The following is a 23468-nucleotide window of genomic DNA, read 5'->3' on the forward strand; positions in this document are numbered from 1 at the left end:
TTCCGGGGTTGTAGTAGCAGTGCAACGTGTACCGTACACGGATACATTATAATACTCTCGGCAAAATACACCCTCCTATTTGGCGTGTGTTTTTATCTGTAAACGAAAAGGGAGAGTTTTACAATGTTATGACTTGGATCAATACCCGGTGCAGTCTGTTGCTGTTCGGAAGTTTTCAAACCAAATTCTCTACACCCCTTTTTATGCACCCCTCAATATGTGCCTATTCATGGCATTCGTTTTAGTTGGCTCTTCCGTGAAAATGCTATTTTGTTGTTGTCGTCACTGAGCCTCGCAAAATTACCTTCATTGATTTCGAGAAAAACATTTTTCAGACGAGTATCGCCACTCGAGTGGCCAATTGGACGTCTTCAGTTTCGTATAAGACTCGACGTTTATTTTTTTACAGTTTATCATTGCTTGTATTACTTTAAAGGCATTATTTTTGCATTAAATATATTTTTTAAGATACAAAAACAGAATTTAGGAATCACTGAAAGATACGCTAATATATACGTGCGCGCGCGCTCAAGCATGTGTGTGTATATGTACGTGTGTATGTGTGTGTGTGTGTGTGCAATTGTATTTATTTTTAATGCTACGAAGTTTGTAGTTTGAACAGCTGCGCCATTATATACACACATTTTTAACAGTTTAAAAATAATATGTTTGACCTATCAAGGGTAAATCTTGAAAATAATTACTTTAATTACCAGTAATATGTTCATTTATTTTTCATGTTTCTTTTGTGCATTTAATTATTTAATAAATCATTCGATGGAGCGTAAAACGTATATCCTTGCGATGGCGCACAACACTTCATAATATATGTTAATTACACTCTGAACAGACTGCGTTGATCGACGACATAAATTTAAAGTTCTAAATCAAAAACGGCTTTACGTTTTCATGAACGGATTAGGTTATTTAAAGAATTTTTGTTGCTCGTGTTAAAACCTAGTCCATAGCTAGGCGACTTATTATTACAATTACTTATTAGTACATTAATTTACTATTATTATTATAACTTTTAATGAAATATGCCGGTAATTCACTTATTTTAGTATTATCACATGATGATATTGCCATTTTGAAAACCATAACGCATGCGTTATAAAATTTAAATAGAAGAATAACATTTTTACTTGAATACAGAAAATGCGGCTTTACAACGACGCGTTACAAAACAATAATAATAACACAAATACAAATAGTGCAATAACGTCAAGTATAGCGGAGTGTATTAGCCTCAGGAGCCGAGTACGCTTTGTACCTAATGTTTACGTTGGTCCTTCTACGCGGATCTTTCTTAACTATATACATGCTCGAAACACATGTCCGAGACAGTGGGGGTGGGGGCGGAGAGGTCTTTTGTTGAGCTCTCATTAGGAATAATTTATGTTTCGTTTTTCTGTGCACGCCATTGTTGCCGGCAAACGGTCTCCGCGAAGAGCCTCGTGTCGTGCTATTATTTCCATGCTCTCCTCGTTTGTGCACACACAAAACGACTGCGCGCACTCGTAATAACTTTATATCACCATCCCGCCATCAAAAAGAAATAATAATAAAAAAAAATTATAAATAACAAAAAAAAAAAAAAATATACAACATTTTATTGAACGAAATTCCTAGGCGATTGGGGTTTGTGCGGACAACAGAATAAATTTTATTTACACAATTATTGCGATAGCGTTCGGACGGTGTATTATAATACCAGTACAACGATAGTTTATTTTATTATATTTTCGTGTTCTACCGGTGAATCGAAATCACGTGGTTAAGTATTATTGTTGAACACAAAAACGTACCTAATGGAAAACCAATAAAATGAGTTTCGTGTCGTGAGCGTAAAGCGACTTGTTTACCGTCATTATATTTTATACACATAATACTATACCTATTATAGTAAGCAAATAATTAATTTTTTTTTCTTATTTTTAATACGATATTATGTTTAAGAGAAATCATAAATTCCTAAATAATTAGAACTTATGTATTTCTTTTGCTATTTCCAAATGTTTTTTTCTCGAGATTTTACTTTATTTACGACTGTACCTATATAATATAAACATTTAAATTTAATTTAAAATCTAATTTCGAAATATATTTCTGAAAAATTCAACGTCCGTATAAATATTTTAATATTAAACAAAATAGCGCTTCACTCCCCTTGTAGGTTTTATGGGCTATAATCGTTTAAAGTTTGATCGTGTGGAGAAGAGTGGTGGAAAAGTATATAATTTTATCTCCTTGCACATTTTAACTGCCTCTTTTAAATTTTAAATATAAGTTATAGCCTTCAATAACAAACTATTTTGTACAATATCGAATATTCATAAATCAATAGTTTAACTAAAGAACGTTTTTTGTCACTATCTAAAATATAAATTAAGGGTTGTCATCATATGAAAATAACAAAATACAAAACAAAAATGTATTTTATATTTTTTTTTTAATAACGCAGGTCCGGGGTACGTTCGAGAAAATATATAAAAATATTTATTTATATTATCAGATAATTTAAAATATTAAAAACGGGAAATGTTCCGATCAATAAAATAAGTACTTCAGAATACAGTTGTTAAAAATAAAAATGAAAGTGTCCTACCCCCCTGCAGAAAGCAATCACTAAAACGCTACATTTTTAAAAAAATAAAAATAATAAAAATAAAAAATGGTTTTAAGTTATTTCTATTTATTATATTTTTTTTTCCAATTATAAATCTGATATCCCTCTGCAGCATGCCTATTCGTCAATAAATTCTATTCCCCTTCCGATGTCGCATTTAATATTATCGGTCGTCAGTTTTTTTTTTTTTGGTTCAATAACGGTATCGAACGGAGTCGTAAAATATCAATTTTGCCATAAAAAGTCAATATCGTTATTCGTTTGTCGTTTTTAATTTCGAGAGTGCATTCGTACGCCAAAACGTCCGCGACAAAGATAATAATGATATTATAACAAATAGTCTCTGAAATGTTCGCTTTGCTCTGCGCATTATTACTACCCTCCGCGCCGAGAGTACGTCCCGCCACTATACCGGCATAATATTATGATTGTTATTATAATTGTAATATATGGTAAAACTACTGCGTAAAATGTCAGCTGCCGACAGCGATAATAATTGATCATTAAAAACGGATATGGAATTGTTTTCGGAGAACAGTGGTTTTATACTATTCGCTTCGAGATTATAATCGAGAGAAGCTGGACATTACACGTACCTACATCTACTACCGATGTATATATACACGATATTTTATACATACGCGAGTGCAGCGAGTATAGCAATAACGGCGATGATAACGTGGACGGTACCTCGCAGACGGGCGTACATATAATTAATGTATATGTTATGCAATTCGAAAGTTAATCAAAATATTAACCAATATGCGGTATAGTGGTGGTTATAACAATGACAATAATGTAGTATTATGCGTATCATCTGCTATATGCAATATTTGCTCACCCGAAGCCGACGAGCGTATTTGGCACGATCTGCAACTTTGGAATGACGCGGTCACGGCGGCGTCGGAGAAGACAGATCGGTACTCCTGCAGACGGTCTTACGGAAGATGGGTAACGGGATGGGTGTGTATAGGCGATTCCCGATTCAATAATATTACACGGTAATAACACGAATGCCGTCGAGTGTATATAGCAAACGATCCCGCCACCGTTTAAGCTCTATAAAATGCAAATTGATGGTGCGCTCGCCAGACCGAATATAAATCGTGTACGTATACGTACAAGTGCACAACGTCGGCGGTTTCGCGGTAAATATTAAACGTTTGTGTGCACTATAATGTGTGTTTTGGGTATGGAGTGTGCGTGCGTGTTGTATGTGCGTTTGTGCGTGGCACGCTGTGGTAATATTGTTAAATCGAGATCCGCAGTAATACCCTCTTCCGGGCGAGTGGGAAGGGAGTGCGAGTCGGAGATTCCGAAAAAATCGCGGATCGGCTAAGACCTATGTAGAAGATAAAAAGGAATTAAATCGTTGAGATCGTCGAGGATCACCGCACTCGCTGGATAGAGCGACATCACTTCATATTAATATGGAAACGACATCTTTCGCGAGATAATAATATTAGTTCGTGTCATCATTTTACTGCAACAACGACACTATTGAAACGGTTTATAAAAACATACGCCTACGATGTATACAATGTCCGTATAAGAGCCGGTCAATATGCATTCCACCGGTCTCTGGATGTAATAATACAATCAATATAATAATAATTAACTCTCGGTAAATCGCACGTGTCGTAATCGGTCAATATATTATTGAGATTTGAGATCTCAATTCATCTGAGAGTTCCCTTGTCGGTGTTGAAGCCATAAACACTGTGTGCCTGTGTGTGTATCGATGATGAGACCTGTAAAGTCATGATAATATTTTTTTATACTTCGCTAATACTAATTGTATTAACTGCTTATTTGTGGTCGCTGTTATTGTTGTTACTGTTACTGTAATAACGGACGTCAAATGGAAATTATTTCAGTCGAGAGACGACACAGTAGTGTATAGTTGTACTCACGGAGGTATAAGATTATAAAATGAATTATATTGTATGTTTGTAGACATAGTTGGCGCGTTGTCTTACCGTAATAGTTTCCGTAACTTTTTTCATTTGCTAGGTAGTGCAGTTGTTCCGTTGGAAATCGTATAAAGACGTACATTATAATATTATATATTATACTATATGATAATTACACCTGAAGTGGAAACGGTTGATAATAATAGTAATATGATATTATTATTCTGACGAACTCTACAACTCGTGAATATTATTATTCGTGGAAACTTTCATTTCGTCGGGGTGAATAAAATAAATTTTATTTTCGAAATGTGGTAATTTTCGTCAAAAACTTCAAAACAGTCCACGCGTTTTGCTCGTCCGTCCGCCGCCGCCGCGCTATTACGTTCTCATTCGTTATCCACCGACAAAAGTTTATTATACTTTATGTTCCGTCGGAGTATTGATCTTTGTTACGTTGGATTGGGGTAGGATGATGATTATGGGCTGGGGAGGGTTATTGCTAAAGTTAGTTCAAGTGTGTGTGTGTGTGTGTGTGTGTCCATGTACAGTTGTTCGACATTTAAACTTTTCGATGAAAAAATTTCGTCTACATCGCTCGAAATATGAATCGTTATACGAACAAATAGACGCGGAAGAAAATTTAATTTTTGTACAAAAAGTTTTCGAATCCGCGAGTGTATCGTGGGCGTGTTTATGTACGATCATACTGTCCGTCGTGTGAACGTTTAATTTATTATAAAATTATATATTAATAAGACTGGACAAATATATTATCTTTTTACGGGGATAGCTTTAGCGATTCGGATGTCAGCGGGAGGGATCGAGTAAAGTTTTGTATCCACATCGGCAGCGTGGTCAAAAAAAAAAAAAAAAATTTTCCTCTCGTCACCGACCGACATTATAATAACGCAGAAGGATGACGGTTATAAGTGTTCGTCTCGTCGTCGTGCAGTTTCCAGTCGCACACTGCGCTCTGCGTACGGCACATACTAACGGGATTCTCTACGGCAACCCGTTCCTAATAAGACCGCACTAGTTTAAACGTATGATACCTACGCTGCGTTACTACTTTCGTCCTGCGACGCTAGTGGCGTATAGTGGTTTGGAGTCAATGAGAAATATAGGTATAGCGAACGATAATAGTGTGTCGTATAAACAAAGTTCTGTAAACAAATCGGAGCACTTTGTAAACCCCGCGGTCTGCGACTTGGTAAAATAAGTTAGACATCGTACTTCGCTCTCCCGTGTCCGTTTCTTCAAAATCGATATCTATAACGCTAATAACTCACGGAATGCAATATACCATAATATAATATTTTATAATAACTCGAAAACGTGATGAAAATAATCATTTGATTTTTCGTTAACGCATATTGTGGTGTGCTATACAGATGAAAAACCGCTGTGTGCATCTATACTTTATACTGTGTACGGATGATCACTTATACACACACACTATCATATCTTTATGTTAGATCAATATCTGTAAATACATTTATTTATAACACTGAATAATCTTATACGCAGTGAGATTGTGAAATATTATTAGTGGCGCCAATCTTATAAGCTGATCGCATAAACTTCCCCCTCCAATGTTATTGGATCCTCCCCAAAAACATTCCTCATTGCTAAATAATGAAAAAAGGGAGTGTAATAATAAATAAAACTATAACTAAATTATTTTTCTTATGCATTTCTTGTACTTTGTAGTTTGTAATAAAATATTATTATTATACAAATATAGATAAATCAACAGTATAAAATCCATTAAGCAAATTAATATATTATAAAGTTATATTATTATAAAAAAAAAAAAAAAAAAATACAAACAAAAATAAGTAAATAAGTTTAGACGATGTTTGTAATTTAATTTATTAGTCATTTTTTTTTTTATAAAGAAAAAATAAATATAATATGAAAATCAAAAACAGAAATGTTTTCATTGTAAACGTAATAGAGGTACCAAGGTATAAATCAAATAATATAATTAAAACAAAATACATAAATATAATTTGAAAAAGTGCTTTAAATAAAAAGTAAAAATAATATTAATAAAATATGAGTTTATTATTTTGCAAAAAAAAAAAAAATAATAAATGAAACAACTTTAATGTACATTATTAATTTAATGAACTAAATATCGAACAGTTAAATTAGTTTTATTATCTAAGTTATACAAACAAAATAAATTACGCAGAGTATTTTTAGTGGACATTATAGTCATTTTTATTGTTCAAATACATGCAATATAAACATCAATAGGATTTAGTGTGCCAGAACGTCCGGGTCTTAGTCATAAACTTCGGGACCCTAATAATTAAAAATGTATTTCAATTTTCAACCAATCTAGAATCACCATTAGTTATTATACTTCGAGCTGAATATAAATTAAATAAATCAAACGATAATATTCGTCTCTTTTTATACGGGAGTATAATCCTGTCAAGTTCAATAGTATAAAAATTTAATTAAAAATAAATGAATAAAAAATTGATCATGTACCACGATTGACTAACTGTCGAGAGCATAATTGAATCGGACTCTTATAATTCGCGTAATAAGTTTTGTCATAGAATACAATTAATCTGGACGGCTATGACGCCAAACACACAATATTTTTGTCACCTTGCAGTAAAGAAAAAAAAAACATTGTCGAAGCTGCGTTGTTTTTTCCAATCTGTTTGCCAATTGTGTCATCTAATGCGCGATACTGCGCACGTATCGCGATATTTTGTAGCTAGCACGATACAATATAAAATATTGTTGTTATTATGAGAATATTTTTCACAGGGATAAAGTATATATTATATTAATAAATCATTTTATTATTTTTTCCAGACCGGTATCTGCTTACGCGCTCTTTTTCCGGGACACCCAAGCGGCAATCAAAGGTAAAAATCCTAATGCTAGTTTCGGCGAAGTTTCCAAGATCGTAGCGTCCATGTGGGATTCGTTAGACGCCGACCACAAAAATGTGAGTATACCATAACCAATACCTAAATTTTTTTTTTTTAATTTTAACGTGTAATAGTAATATAGGTAATAGCAAAATAATTATTTTATATTATTAATACCTACTGCAACGGTGATTGGGCTACGCGATATTATGATTACGTATAAATGCGGTGTGATATGAAAATAATATTTTACAACGAAACTGAAGTATATCAATTTAGAATAACGTTTGTTCCGTTGAATTGCTATAGTAAATGAAATATTGTTTCTGTGTGACTGACGGATTAAAGTCCTTTTTATTATCAATTCTTTCTCTTGTCAAGCTCGCTAGCTCGCAGACATTTTCTCTTATTATTTATATCGGCAAAGGGAAACATTTTAAAGAGAAGAAAAGCACCCTCCTCGTTCTTCCGTTGTTCTGTTTCGTTTTTCACAGCTACACAATCTATACGAATGAAAAATAGTAATCCATTTTTAGGAGTGCCCTCAGTCAGTTCGAACACATTAATAAAACCAAATACTGAAAAGAGAAAAACAGAAAGAGACGGGACGACTATGGCTGTGTAGAAGTGACGGTGAGGGTGGATGGAGAAGTTATTTTCTTTCCATATAGAATAAATAATCTCGGAGCTGACGTTATGAAAATATAGGTTGAACGGGTAGTGTTGATGGTGTGGGTCGGTGGTGAAGTAATTTCTAAAGCTTTTTCACTTGTAAATTTACACACTGAGGTATATTTGCGTACACACGCAGTATCTACGGGTAAAAAGGAAATGCCACTAAAAACATGTAAATAATAATAATAATAATAATAATAATAATAACGGGACAGTGGTGAGGAGAAATACATTTTTGGCGGACTCGGGTAACCAGTCCTTTGGACACAAATCGAAATAACCTATTATTACTTTATATAGTCTATTTATACCTAATAATAAATAATAATAAAAATAACGTACACAAAACAAATTTGTTGAATAGAAAACCCTAGACGTGATTAATTGAACATCGATATATTGTGTAAGCGTAACAAATATAAATTACGTGTGTATAACGGAACTTAATGAAAAACGCTATTAATTTGACGTACGTCTTGTACACGGTGTATGTTTAAAACGTAACTCCGCGGTGATATATTAGCCTAAATATTACGTTGAAGCGTTGTACAACAAAGCTTTTCGAAAAACATTATTATAATAGTGTGTCTGAAACGAAAATACGTTATTAAAACGCGTCGTCATAAATAGTTTAAATTTGTCGGAGGAGAGCTTTTCGAAAATGCTAATATTAATTTCCCTCTCCCTACCACCGACATTGTTTTAGACGTGTTCCGCCGATACTGCTGTGTTCATTGTTTCAAAAATATAATGTCTTATTTGACATCTCGGTGTATTCACTGCTGGCGGGTCGATGCATTTCGTCATATTTTTCCGAGTAAGCGTTCCGAAATATTGGTTGGAGTTGTGTATGATATTAAATATTAATTTTCTCGACTGCAACAAACATATTATACGTCTGTCAACACGCGCCGTACAAAAACCGTTGTTGTAGCATGTAACGTGGCGAAATAAGTTCAACGGAAAACTTTAAATTTACCGGAAATCCGTGTATCTGTATATATATATATATAAAAGGAAACAAACGATACAATAGAAGTTTGCACGCGCTCATAAAATATTACCAATCATTACGGGAAAACGTTTGATTCGCTTTACGTTCGCAGAATTTCGAAAAAAAAAACTATTTCCAAGCACTATATAGTTATAGTTATATAATGATGTATTTCGTACGAGTGTAAACAGAAATAACACCATTAAAATATCATATGTTGTACGCCTGCCTACTTATACTTGTAGCTTATAGTTGAAGTGACAAATGTGTACGCAAATATGCACGACTAACGGTTTTCGATTTATAAACAAGCAGCGCCACCAACAATAATATTCTAGGACAGTGCAAGCATATTATGTAAAATATGATAGTTACGGTCAGTTAGTAAATTAAGAACACTGAACTCGAATAATCGTAATGGTAATAGTAATATAATAAAATAAAATGTTTAAATTATATTATAATATTATATGTATACATAATACATTATAATATTGTAATGTTGTATTAAATGGGTTGTTAGGATATATAATACAGACAAAACAAAATGTTAATAACAGTAAAATACTAAGTGCAGTACTTTCACAAATCTGCTGACCCTATTCTCATGATTCATAGGCCCATGTGTATAATATTATATATGTATTCTAAATGGATCGAGAGAAATCTACTAGACACTTCCGGAATAAATCAATTTCTGGTTCCTTATTGTTTTTTTCTTATAATCAACACATATATTATCATTTTGACAATCACGATATTATGTAAAAAAAAAAAAAAGAAAAAAATTCTTACTGCTACTTATTAGTTATTATTATTATTAATGTCGCAGTATACTATCGAATAGTGAGGTGGTCATATATTTAGTCGAAATTGTTATCGTTAAATTTGACTTTGTGATAAACTGTTAGAACGCGGAAAACAGACGTGTAGTAAAATCAACAAACCGTCGTTAATATTTGTAAATCCCGTTGGAGCTAACTACGAGTTTATTATACAGTTTTATGTGAAATTCCCATAAAAAACTTTCTAAAACAAATTAATGGCTCGCAAACCCAATAGAACTATCAAAGTCATCTATAAGAAATTATGGCTACTGACTACAAATTGACATTTTCTCTGATCGCAATAAATCGATATCGAGTTAAATCAAAACTCTCTGCATCGTGCTGTTAGCTCGTTGAAAATATGCCGTAAAGCAAATTAAGAATTTATTGCGATTATTGATTATTAAAATGTAATAACATAATAATATATAAACGGTAATGTGTTTCATTATCAAACGTTTTGAATCGATACTTTCCGAATGCCATCGTAAAGATCGATACACAATCTATTGGAGGTCACGTGATGTAAAGCGTTTTATTACTCTGCTACAAGATGTGTTATTTCTGACGTGGTGCATTAGCGTTTGCGATAAATTATGTTTGACCGTTTTTATTTTGATAGGAAATAAAAATATAAAAAAAATCAACAAAGCAGAAGCGTAATAATAACGCTGTAACACGGCCTCAAACCATTACATTACCATAGTGACGATTCGCATAATTATAATTATTCCTTTTATTTACGTGTGTGATTTATTTCCCCCTAAGTTAAGATTGTGACAAAACCAATTGATCACAAGTGAACATAATACTATACTGGGAGTTTGTGAATCTTTAGAAGGAGTGGCGTAAATTTCAAATACCTTGATGTGACATTTTGATGTACACGAAAATTGAATTTATTGAAAAATGAACCGCGTTTTGAGGCACTGTAGGCGTGGAGAGAATGAGAATTCAATTTCGTCACTACCCTGAGCCGTACGCAATAATTTGGTTATTTTTAATGTGGATCCCCCTGGGAGCGCAACGTACAAATTTATAATAACTAAATGCAAAGTTTGCTTTTGCTATGACAATAGAAAGAAAGGAGGTGAACTCTCATTGAATGGGACACGAATGGGGGTTGCCGCGTTTAAAAGCGATTTAAATCAATAATGTTTAAATTAGAAACTTTGCTCGACACCACCCCACTAAAGTCTGCGTTCCCGCCTACGCTTTGCGTACCACTGCCGATTTTGCATTCATTTAGGCATCATCTGGCGCACACCTCACATGTTGTACACAAGGGAATGGACTTTGTGCAAATCGCCTGTCTGAAATCTGATTATTAAGCAAGAAAAAGGGACCCATACAATAAGGCGTGAACGAATGTTTGTGACACATAAACGTGATTTTATTTACATAGGTACGAATGTACTACAAAGATAAATAAAAACCAATTTTAATTTAAGATATTATTTTAAAAAAAAAACAAAACGAACTAATAATAAGTAAACATTTTTTCATTTTGCGAACTTATATTTTAAACACGTATATTAGTTCACTTGCACTTTGATGAGTATTTTTTTATCATGGTAAATAATATTATTAAGTTTTGTTATATATAAATTTAATTTTAATTTATATTCTTTTTCGATATTGGAAGCTAATGTTCTTAACAAAATAAGTTGGTTGAAATAACTTTTGATTATATAAAATTAATTAAATGCTTAGAAGATTAATGATATTTTCTCAGAAATATTTTACGTAACGGTAATTGACCTTTACGTTTGATTAGTAAACTTTCCAATTTCCAAACAATAATTAAAAAATTATCTATTGAAAGGAATGTGAATGGCGTGTCGTAGAACACGAATGTACGAAATAATAATTATAATTTCTAATTACGCAAATTGTTGTCCATTCGGTAAAAAAAAAAAAAAATGTCTAATTCATAGGTTAACGGTATAACTGTTTTATGACTAGAGGCTATTTATTTTTGCGTTTACGACAGAACGACAAGTCTTTGATACTAAAATAATATATTACGTTTATAATGGTTGCAGGTTTACAAGAAGAAAACGGAAGCCGCTAAGAAGGATTACTTGAAGGCCCTGGCTGCATACAGAGCGAGTCTCGTGTCGAAGGTAATATTCAATTTACAATATCATTAAATCCTACGTACAATGTGATATTAGTGTAATATTGTTATTTCATTATGCACGGTGGATTCGTTTTATTTACAGTATTATTATGTTATACGCTATTCGATAACTTTAACAAACGGAAACTTTCGCGAAAACTTTTCGGGGAAAATAGTATTCAAAATTATTAATAGTTGAGTTTTATCGTGTTCTTTTTATCGACCGTCGGGCGTGGGAAAGTATAGTATATAGAAGGTGGTGATGGTGGTGATTCTCAAACAGGCGGAAAACTTAACGACCTCCGTCCTAGCCCGACAAAGAAGTTTGCAAAGTCTATCTAGGGTCGGGCGCGTGCGAGTGTAGAGGATAAGAGGATTTATATTGTAAATTTACATGATCGGGGAACGGTTGGGGGGAGACCAAATAACCATAAATAATACACAATAACAGTATGATTTAAAACACATCCATGACTAAATCGTCTCTGCAATATTAATTCAATGTATATTTACACGTGTATGCGTGTCGTGTGCTGTGACTTATGACTATTATAACGACTCGTACTTAAACACGGTGATGATGTTTACAGGGAGGTGAACCGGACTCGAACATGTACGCTGGAGGGTACGTGGGCAGCTACGGCGGCGTGTACAACGGATATTCACCGCCGGCGGGTCTACCATCGCCACCCATGTCCGTGCCGTCGCCGCACTCGCAAGTCCACGGTCAAGTCAAGAAGTCCGCTATGATGATGGACAATCGGGTCCCAGTGATGAACAGCCACCCGCAAAACCACAATCAATCGGTAAGTTTACAGAAGGTGGCGCATACATAAATGTTTTTGGGATAAGGATATTCGCGGGGGTGGCGAATGGGGGTGGGTCGATAATAATATATAATATATTTTTATTTTATCAAAGTATTTACCTTGTTAATACCAATAATACCGAAAACAGTTTTTCACACGATCCGAATACACTCAATAACCCATTTATATACAAGCAAAATGTTGTTGTTATGATGTTCGCTACCTAGTTTGGTTATACTTTATTATGCGGTATTGTGGTGGTGGTTTAGGTGGTTAGGGTGGTCAGGTCGGGTACGTAGGTGATTTCCACTTGCCAGCTGTATATATAGTACAATATTATTATCAGTTATAAACATTTGATCACGAGCGTGACAAATCCCGGTTCAGATGTAATAATAATATTATGATCATCGGTAATACACACCCAATTCGGCATTAACTACACGCGTAATAACAATGTTATGGCGATCCTATTAGCATTAATTGCACAGCGATTTTTCTCCGATATACCCGTCTGTTGTGTGAAACGATGCGTGTTGTTATGTTATTATAATATACTTGACATTCGCATGTCAATACTGTTTGTCTCTAATGATTTATACTCTAAACATTGGGTCGAAGTATAAAATCATAGGAGGTCTATTCTTAAAATAACTTTAAAAAACTCGTACGAATAATATTAAACTTTAAACAGATGTTATTGGTCACAATCCAAATTTAATAATTTTTAATGAGTTGGAAAACGGCAGTATGGGGACTATTGAAAACTTCAAAGACCACTAAATTATTATAATTCTAGACAACGTCTCGTGATGCTTTTAAGTATATACGTAAATATAATTTGTTCATTTGTTGTATCATCATGGTCGCATATATATTGGCATTATTAATATGTATATATTTATACTGATTACAACTTAACGGCACTCTTATAAGCGGATTCGTCTAACGAGACGATCGCTATTAATAAATAAACATTAAACGTTATCAGTACCTACATTACTTGTATGAACTAAATATATTATGATACACAAGTACTACGATTTTCAAATAGTGAACAAAATATGTCTAAACATATTTATATATTATACACGTGCTACATAGAGTTTTGACGTTGGTCGTATTTGATCTGTTTAATAATATAATATGACCGTTTGTTTAAGTATTTTATTAAAAAGCGTAGAGTGCATGTTAAGCGATGTGAACGATAGTAATGTTATGTTTAATATCCAGTTAAAGGCAATGATTCCCCACAAAAAAAAAAATGTTTATCTCTGATAATAAATTATCGAGTTTATCCATGTGTCACGATTAGCTACAATAAATATAACTTAGTAATTACCTATACAGCTATATTTGATTGGGTTTTGATATAATTTGTGTTTTATGAATTATAATTATAGATGTATGTACAATTTAAAAAAATTAAGTGTGCAATGTGCATACTGCATATTAAGTGAACAATAGATGGAATAAAAAGTAAAATTTAGTAGGTAGATAAACAAATTCTTTTTACCATCTATTGAGTAGCCACAGACATATTATAAACATTATAATATCATTATTATTGTCTCAATTTGTTGTTTATTTTATGCATTGTTGAATGTTTATTTATTTTCCGATTATTCATTTAATAATTGTATGATGTTAAAAAAACGAATCAAAATAACGCTTTATAGTTTTAGACAGAATATCAGTTGTCCAATCATATTCCGTTTTTAGTATTATAAAATCACGTCAACATTTTTATTTGTTCAAAAGTTTCAATAATAAATGACCCAAAGTATATATTAATGTAATCAATATTAATATAATACTTGTTTCCGAACCACAAAAAAAAAAAAAAAGATTTATTCAGCGAATTGCACAGTGCATCACTGCTATTATTGTGTATTGCCTTCTTGCGTAGGGTTGTTGGTATGCGGGGGATGGGGTGAAATGTTCGACTTGTCATCCCGAGTGGTGACGACCATACGGCATAAATCTATCGTATGCGGTGTGTCACAATTGGATTATGTTTTATATTTATTTTACGATTTTTCTTTTTCATTTTCAGCAACAGACAGCTGGTCTGATCGGTGGCCACAACCAGGTCGCGCCTGGACTCAACCATTTGTCGCAACATCCCCAGGGCGGACTTCCCCCGTCGCCACAACAGTCACAGCCCCCAACACCACCGGCCAATGTTTCGTCATACGTGAGTATTACACATAATATTATATCTAAATACGTCTACCACCCGAGTATATCTAAAATATTATAATATATTAAAAAAAAACCTTTGTCGCTGGCCAGAAAAAGTTGTATTGCTTGGGCGAAGGATAGACTGCAACAGTGGTGGTGTGTGTGTTGGAAGTAGAAAGAGAATATACGACTGTCTCGCACGTCGTAGATAACAATATTATCGATAGGTGCAAATCAGTAATCCAGTGACAAGCGGTGTGTTAACCTGGAAATACTGACAACGATAATAATTTAATAAGAACAAATACATAATAATATAATATACACTTATGTATAGTAAACGAGTATGAGATATACATTATTTTCTAGATGGCCGTACGATTTATTAGGTATTTCATTACGCAATGAGTTGGCTCGTACATCACGGCGCGTTATGGGGACGTATGAGTGATTGATAATGATCAATGACGGTCCCGACGGGGAATGTTATAATATTTTCTTCGATAAGGGTACAATGAATAAGACCGGCCGAGATGACGTGTAAAAATATCGGGTTCGATGATTTATTGGATTAATGACGAGAATATTCAAGAGGCGCTTTTCCATCCATCCGTATCGTGACAAATATTGCAGTAGTTTCCGATACTACCTATAGTATAGTCCGTCCAGACAATAAGTCACTTTTCTTCAAATCGCTCAAATACGATTTAGGCTCTCGGTGTTAATAAGCACTCAGATTTGCTTAAACATCTCCTTACCAGAGGAGTTTCGAAATGTTTATCAATGACAAAACTCTCGTGCAATAATAATAATATTAATAATACAGGTTTTCCTTCGAATTTTGTAATGTTTTCCACTCGAATGCTCCATCGTAGTCACTTCTTATCTGCACACCCGTAATCGTCTCGCTGAACCGCGCCTCCCTTGATAACGTGACGTTTTTATAATGCGACAAACACATTATCGCTAAAATGATTAGTGGCGGAAAACGGTCGCTTTAAAATGCTAAATTTAGGAAGGGGAGACTATTTAGTCGGCTGCGCTTGATCTCATTTTATTTGTTCGTATTAATATTATAATAAATTATTAATAATTCGTGAAAAATGTCTCGCGTGCCAGACGGGTAATAGTAAATATTGAAATATCGTTGTGTACAAGAAAATAAATAAAAGTTAAAACGTAAATTCAAGTTGAAGTCCTCTAACAATAATATTTCATTGTCATAATAGAATGTACGGTTTTTGTTGTGCAGGGTCCGCGCGAGACGGTCGCCATGTAACAATCTGTACATAATAATATATTGATCTACGTACGCAGATATAGTACTTTAATAAGTAGAGGGGACCCGGGCACAGTAATTGAATTCCCGTTTGTTTGTTGTCGGATAAAATCAATACGAATGTAATTATGTACACAATTTTCGTTTTTAATTTAAAGGCCACTCGTATAAATATAATGTTAAATATATATACATCGCAGCAGAGCATCGTCTGCGCTCCCTGTCTATTTTTCGATGATACATAAAATGTGTGATACGCGACGATTGATAACAACGATTGTAATACACATCAAATACATATTCGTATATTAACTTTTATCTGCGTCCTAATTCGATTTGTAGTTAATTATCTGTCTCCGATTCGTTGTCGTTGTAAATCGTTAATATAATATTATTATAATAGTTATAGTGAAACGATTTCTTTACGGATAACCTAACCTAACCCGGTACCTAGGTATACGGTGGGAATTTACAAACAAATAAACTATGTGTATGAAACCAAAATCGATGTGGACCACCTCCCAAAAAAAAAAAAAAAAACATGAGACATAGCTGGTCCAATCACTCGGCTTATACATTATTAATAATATATATTTTTTTTATGATTTTCCAGTGGCCGTGGTGTTTCAACCCGACGCAAAACAGCCATTAGCTGGTGTCCCGCCGACACCAGCTCAGTAGCAGTCGGTCGACGTGTGCATACGAAACGAATGCGGCAACGACGACGTATGTCTCTCACCGGATGCCGGATGGGACAACGAGTATAATCGAGGTTGCGAGTGTCGGCACCAACACTGCGAGTAAGTTCGAATCACTGTCGCTCTACAGTAGCGGAATATATGTGGCGAGCGCCTACGATTTAGGCGACGGTAAAATCCGGATAGTTATTGCCCCTACGTTCTTCTCGTTGTTTATGACAACGTATTTCGGCGGGAGTTTGAGATTTTGAGATACATTTTGCAAGTACACGTTTCGAAAAACCTATTAAAAAGCATAATAGGTAGGCCAAGTTATTATTGCGACGTTATCGTCTTATTTATTCATTCTAGAGTATCCAGTATCACATCGTAATATATCGGCGAAGACTGCAGACGTTGCGTAAAAGCTTTATATTTTACACGAAGCATAAAACAGTGCGAAATTTTCAAGAACTCAAACTTCGTGATTTCATGCATTTTCTGTTATTTTAGGAACCTATACATCGGTTCAAATAGGTACGCTATAGGTTAAATTTTCGGTGTTCCGGTGCAAACGTTGAACAGAAAACAAGGAGACGGGCGCGTTTGCATCACTAAATATTCGCATTCACTCGCACTCTTATAAATTAAAGTGACAGTTATACAGTTGAGTTGTCGGATGAAAATGTGACGATTAGCTACCAACGAATATTTAGTAAATAATAACCTCACCATTGTCTGTCTCATTTTGTTCGTACGCCACCTTCCACAGCCTCCACAGTCGTCGGCGATCATTTAGATTATAATGCAATATTAATGTGACTATTTTCTAATAACGTTTATTCGTTTTACAGGATTACAGTGAACGACTGGTCTTAGAGGTGCTTAAGAGGCCATAAACCAAACGCCCAAAGTTGATTATCCTCCTCGTCCTCTTCCGGAAAGCAAGGCGACCTGAAGACCGCTATCTGTCCCATGTACATTATACGATTATTATTATTATATTATTAATTATATACTGTACTATATTATTATTATTATTATTATTATTATTACTGATATTGTAATTATTATTATTACGTATGTAAATCCATGTGACTACGAGTATCTCATATTATAATGCTTGTGAATATTTATATTTATAAGAAAAAATAATATGATAATTCATAATATTATTATATTTAAAGTACTACAATATGATATTATTATCATTATTATTATTACATACATAAATATAATATACTGCAGTTTGTACATAAATATTTTTTTTTTCGTTGCAATAATATCATTGAATCATAATGAATGTAAATAAGAATGTCGTATTTAAGCAATAAATTTGCTCCTGTAAATGTAAGCAATGTCTCCTGCGACAATCCCAATGCTGTTTTTGTGCACATAATAAATATAAACATAATATTATTAATATTGTTAAAATGAACTACTATTTTTTAACGTTTAAACCGTTTTCTTTTTTTTTTTTTTTATGTTAAAAGCATTAAGTTTTTTTTATGTAAATAATATTTACAATTTTGTTTTGTATTATATATTAAATAATAAATATAATATATTATGACCTAAACCGTACAACCAATATGGAGAAGTTCACGTTAGTCTTGTCTTAAATATTATTATTTACCATACAATCCTTGGTAACTAGTACCACGGTACATAAAGTATTTATGTCAATCGGACACTAAATTGTCACGTGTTTAAGTTATAAAGTGTTATGATACCTATACTAAAGGACATTTAAAATTTAAAAAAATAATAGCTAGGTACTCATATCATTGTGAAATTATATTATTTTTTATTCAAGTATTAACATTATTGCCTAATATTTATTTTTGTTTTATTTTTATTTTATTATTTAGCCAAATTGAAAATTTTAAAGTTGTTATTATACTGAATATTTTTTCTCTTTTGTTTATTTTTTAAGTAGGTATGATTTTATACTTTGTACATAAATGATTAAGAACGCTCATGTTATCTGTTGTTTTTCAATCTGTTTATATAGTATATAAATAAAATGTAAACGATTAAAAATGAAAAATAAAAAATGTAATTAAATAGTAGAAAATAACTCCTAGTTTTGTAATTTAATTATTAGAATCAGTTGTTACTGATTCGTTATTGTTTTATTTTTTACAAACAATGGTCTCAATGACTAGATACTATTTAATATTTATTATTATTATAATATAATTATTACACTTGAGGTAATATATTAATTTATCTATGGAAATGTTGAATTATGTGTTAAATGAGTGCTTACAACCAAAATACATTCCTGTTAAATCAATAATTTTCAAACAGTAAGAACCGAGTGGTTTAAAATAATCAGATATTATTTTCATTATGAGCACATTATATTAATATAATTAACATATTTTAACAATACCTTATCGGTTATAAGAGTTTCAGGAAACAAATCAGAATAATTTAAAAATAAAGTTAAAAAAATTAAAAATATATTTTATGCTATTTGTAATGTAATATTCTTATCTTGAGAAAATATTTCGATCAGTAAAGTAACAAATACTTTATTGATAGTAAATCCTAATTTTCTCTCATTATTTAAGTAAATGACAACCCATTATGCTTAATCGGGACGCTTTTCAAAACAATTTTGAATTTTTCTGTGCTATAGGAGTGATTTTTTCATTATTTAAAAAGATTATTTACTCAAATGTATTAGGTACTCACAGAAAAGCAGGAAAGATATAATGTCACGCATCAAAATAATTTCCTTTCAAATACTTGAAGACAAAAGGCGCTTTTAACTTTTTTAAAACGATTACATGTACTTATTTATATTTATATAAAATGGATACAATAATATTATATCTGACAAAAAAAAAAAAAAAAATCATTCAAACAATATTTTTATTTTTATTGTAGGTAGGTATTAAAATAACATGAATATGGTGTGAAGTTATATAAATTCTATTTTACAAGCATATACAGAGATTCAACTACTATTTATTTTCAGAGTTTAAATTCCTCATTAGTTGTAAAGATTGTGAAGTATTAACTCTTATGTTTTGAACTAAATTCACTTTATAATAATGATAATAATGATGATGATGATAATGATAATAATAATGAGATTTTCGTCTTTGTTGGATGTCTTTTGTTATAAAAACTATTGTTAGTTTCCTAAAACAGTATTTAGGTTTTTGTACTTATGACTTTCAAAGATTGTTTAATAACAAATAATAAGCAGTTTCATTTTGTTTTAGTAGATTATTAGGTACCTTCCATATTGTTATTATTATTTATTGTTGTTCAATTTTTAATTAAAATTGCATTTTTAAATTAAAGTTTCAATATAGATGATAATAATTTATACCTATTTAATTAATTTAATTCAATCACCATTATTATAAAACATAATTTTCATTATCTAAAATATTAAAATAAATAATTACCTAGTGCATAAATCGTAGGTAGGTTTTATGATTATTGTAAGCTTTAACCGTTAGATGCAGTCACGCAGTTGGCTGTAGAATTAACACCTCTGTCGTAACTTTGAGTATGGACACTGACAACTATGTACAGACTAAATAATGGTAGTAGCATCGGAACTCAGGACACTTCATGAGGTAAAATATACCTTAATGCAATAATAAATTCAATGGTCTCACGAGAGGGTTATTTTGAGACAATAATTACCTCACTTGTAAAATATGGTGTTGGTGGATAGATACCGTATATGAGTATTGGGTACTGAGAATGTACGATTAATTGTGGGTATTTTGTATTTACTTACATTAAATTACAGTACACTATAATTTATTATAGTTTAAATTAGAAATTAGATAATAGTTAATAATAATAATGTAAGTTTACCAATACAAATTATAATATCGACTTCCATTTAGGTTTAATTGATTGTTATATTTCTGCTTTTAAAAATACATATACAATAGTTTTATGGTTAATCGACTGTACTACGGCCACATTAGTTTCTAGTTTTTACTTAGATTCTTACGGTGTACGCTAGCTCATAAACTATAAAATTATGCATTCATATTCTCGTACACATACTCCACAAGTAATTTATATGATTTAATTAAATAATTAAAAATCTGATATAACTGTCTCAATATTATAACAATTATGTCTAAGAGAACCACTACACCGTCGGAAAGAAAAATGCATTAAAAAAATGTAATTAAATAAACAATTATTTTATATAGTAGAAGCCGGAGATAGCAGTATATTTTGTTTTTTTAATTCAATAAATGATTAACTATTAAATTTGTGTTTTAATGATTATTCAGAATATCAGAAGGATAATGAGAAATAAGTATAAAAATTATTGTATACAATTATTAAAAAACTTAAATACTATACAAGAAAAAAAAATTGAAAGTGGTCAAGGATTTTATAGGAAAATGTGTAAAAACTAAATAAATAAAGTATGTTATGATCGAATCATGGACTATTATCTATGACGATTTGTAATTTTATTAAGAAATTAATAACGAGTAAATTAAAATTAAAATAAAATTGGCAAAAAAAAGTGGAAAAGTAGGTAATTTGCACTTTTCTGTAGATGTCACTCGGTAGGTATAAAACCATTTGACTCAAGTGTACATCATCATTGGGTTGATCTGTTTGATTCGAATTAAGTGATAAATCATCATATAATATACTATATATATTGTATACTATATAATATTATTCATATTTAAACATTATCAGCCTAAGTAAATTTTATAATATATTCAAATTTTTATAAAAGAAGCTCATTCTACAAGTATTAGTAATACGAATCAAATATTCTATATACCTAGTACATAATGTTCTATTACATCATATATTTTTTTTTTTTTGTTACCTATTGCATTTTGAGTCAATATCGCTTACAGTAAAATAGTGTGAGTAGATTTGTAGAATAAATGATCAATAACTAAATCAATTGAAATATTTTGCAAAACGTTATTGTGTAAAGTATTTTATAATAGTATCCACATTAAAAAAAAATGTTTCAAGTCCCTAAGAATAATATTTTTTTTGAGATACAACAAAATAACAATAATATCAATAATCGTTATAAGTCTAATTTGAAATGTATATGATAGATTCTTAGATCCTTAAGTTAATAAAAAGGAAAACGTATATGAGTGATTTTATATTATATTTTAAAATCTTAATTCTTAGTTACTATAATTGACGATTTCATACATTTAATTTTATAATAAAAAAAAAAAAACAATTTTCAAATTTTAGTAATTATTTGGACGATTTTTGTCAAAATTTGAATTTCAAATTTTTTAAAAATAATTGTCACAATTTATTTTTAATTAAACATTTTTAACTACTTCTGTAAGAAAAATTCGTCTAGAATCTTTATTTCATGTTTTAACTTTTTGGCCAAGCATACAATAATTATCAATATTTTAGTAAAAATATATTTAAATTAGAAAATTATTTATATCTACAAACAGCTTAAAACATTAGTCTAATTATTTTGAAAATTCCATTTAATATTAAAAATAATAATTTAGATAATATGAGAAAGTATTAAGTTTTTGCAGTTTTTATTTTAAGAATTAAAATAAAATATCAAAAACTGTCTGAGATGAGAAATTGTTATCTTGAATGATATTTTTGATTTATTTAAAAAAAAATATTGTATTTACAGTTCATTGGGAAACTATATTATAGATATATTTTTATTGTTTTATGGTACATTTTACAGAAAATTGATATTAAATGTTGTGTCTTAAACTCTTAAAAGCTAATATGGTATAAATATATATTATTACAATAATTAAATAGTAATAATATAATAAATGCAATGTTTTGGGAAAAAATTATATAAAACTTGTATACTACACAAAAGTAAAATAAATGACTTTAATAGCTAAATCAAAAATGCATATCACTTAGTGATATAGGCTGATAAAAATTTCCGCTCAGAATGTTTTTTATTTTACTCGTGTAACGATTTATCATTGAATTCAAATTTAACTCACCTATTATAATAGCTACTCAACATCTAGCATACAATGTTAGTGATTCCAACTTGCCTATACCTTTTTTATTTTAAATTTTTTATACTTCATTATAATAAGAATCAATCACAATAGTTTGTTTTTTAATACGTAATAGAAAAAAAATATTTAAATTAATAATATGTTAGACAGTCAAATATTTTTATATCAATCAGATATATGTTGAGTTCACATACATTACATTTATAGATATTGTACGTAAAATTCAACAGTAATAGCAAATACAATTTTAATGTTTGTATTATGTAAAAAACCTATAAATATATATTTATAAATGTGTTCAGAGGATATTTTGTTTCTATGCGTTTATAAAACTAACATTAATGTTGTTAACACATACATAACATACAAAATATGATATTGTAATGTTTTTTTTTTTTTTTTTTGTAAATTTAATAAAAATTTTAAAGTTATTTTTAGCCAATTCCTTTGTTTG

The 23468-nt window shown here is 31.1% G+C and overlaps 1 protein-coding gene across 4 annotated transcripts in view; it reads left to right on the forward strand.

The window, feature by feature from the left end:
- LOC114131749 (GATA zinc finger domain-containing protein 10-like) overlaps positions 1–19089 on the forward strand; it is a 102651-nt gene extending 83562 nt beyond the window's left edge. For all 4 annotated transcript variants that reach the window (XM_050201614.1, XM_050201613.1, XM_050201615.1 and 1 more), the window contains 6 exons: positions 7384–7519; positions 11984–12064; positions 12651–12866; positions 14926–15066; positions 16946–17132; positions 17864–19089. In XM_050201614.1, the coding sequence (XP_050057571.1) occupies positions 7384–7519; positions 11984–12064; positions 12651–12866; positions 14926–15066; positions 16946–16984 (613 nt within the window). In that variant the 3' untranslated portion in view covers positions 16985–17132; positions 17864–19089. The remainder of the gene's footprint in view (positions 1–7383; positions 7520–11983; positions 12065–12650; positions 12867–14925; positions 15067–16945; positions 17133–17863) is intronic.
- Positions 19090–23468: the final 4379 nt, after the last annotated feature.

Source organism: Aphis gossypii, chromosome 2 (assembly GCF_020184175.1).
Source record: "Aphis gossypii isolate Hap1 chromosome 2, ASM2018417v2, whole genome shotgun sequence".
In the NCBI taxonomy this organism is placed as follows: domain Eukaryota; kingdom Metazoa; phylum Arthropoda; class Insecta; order Hemiptera; family Aphididae; genus Aphis; species Aphis gossypii.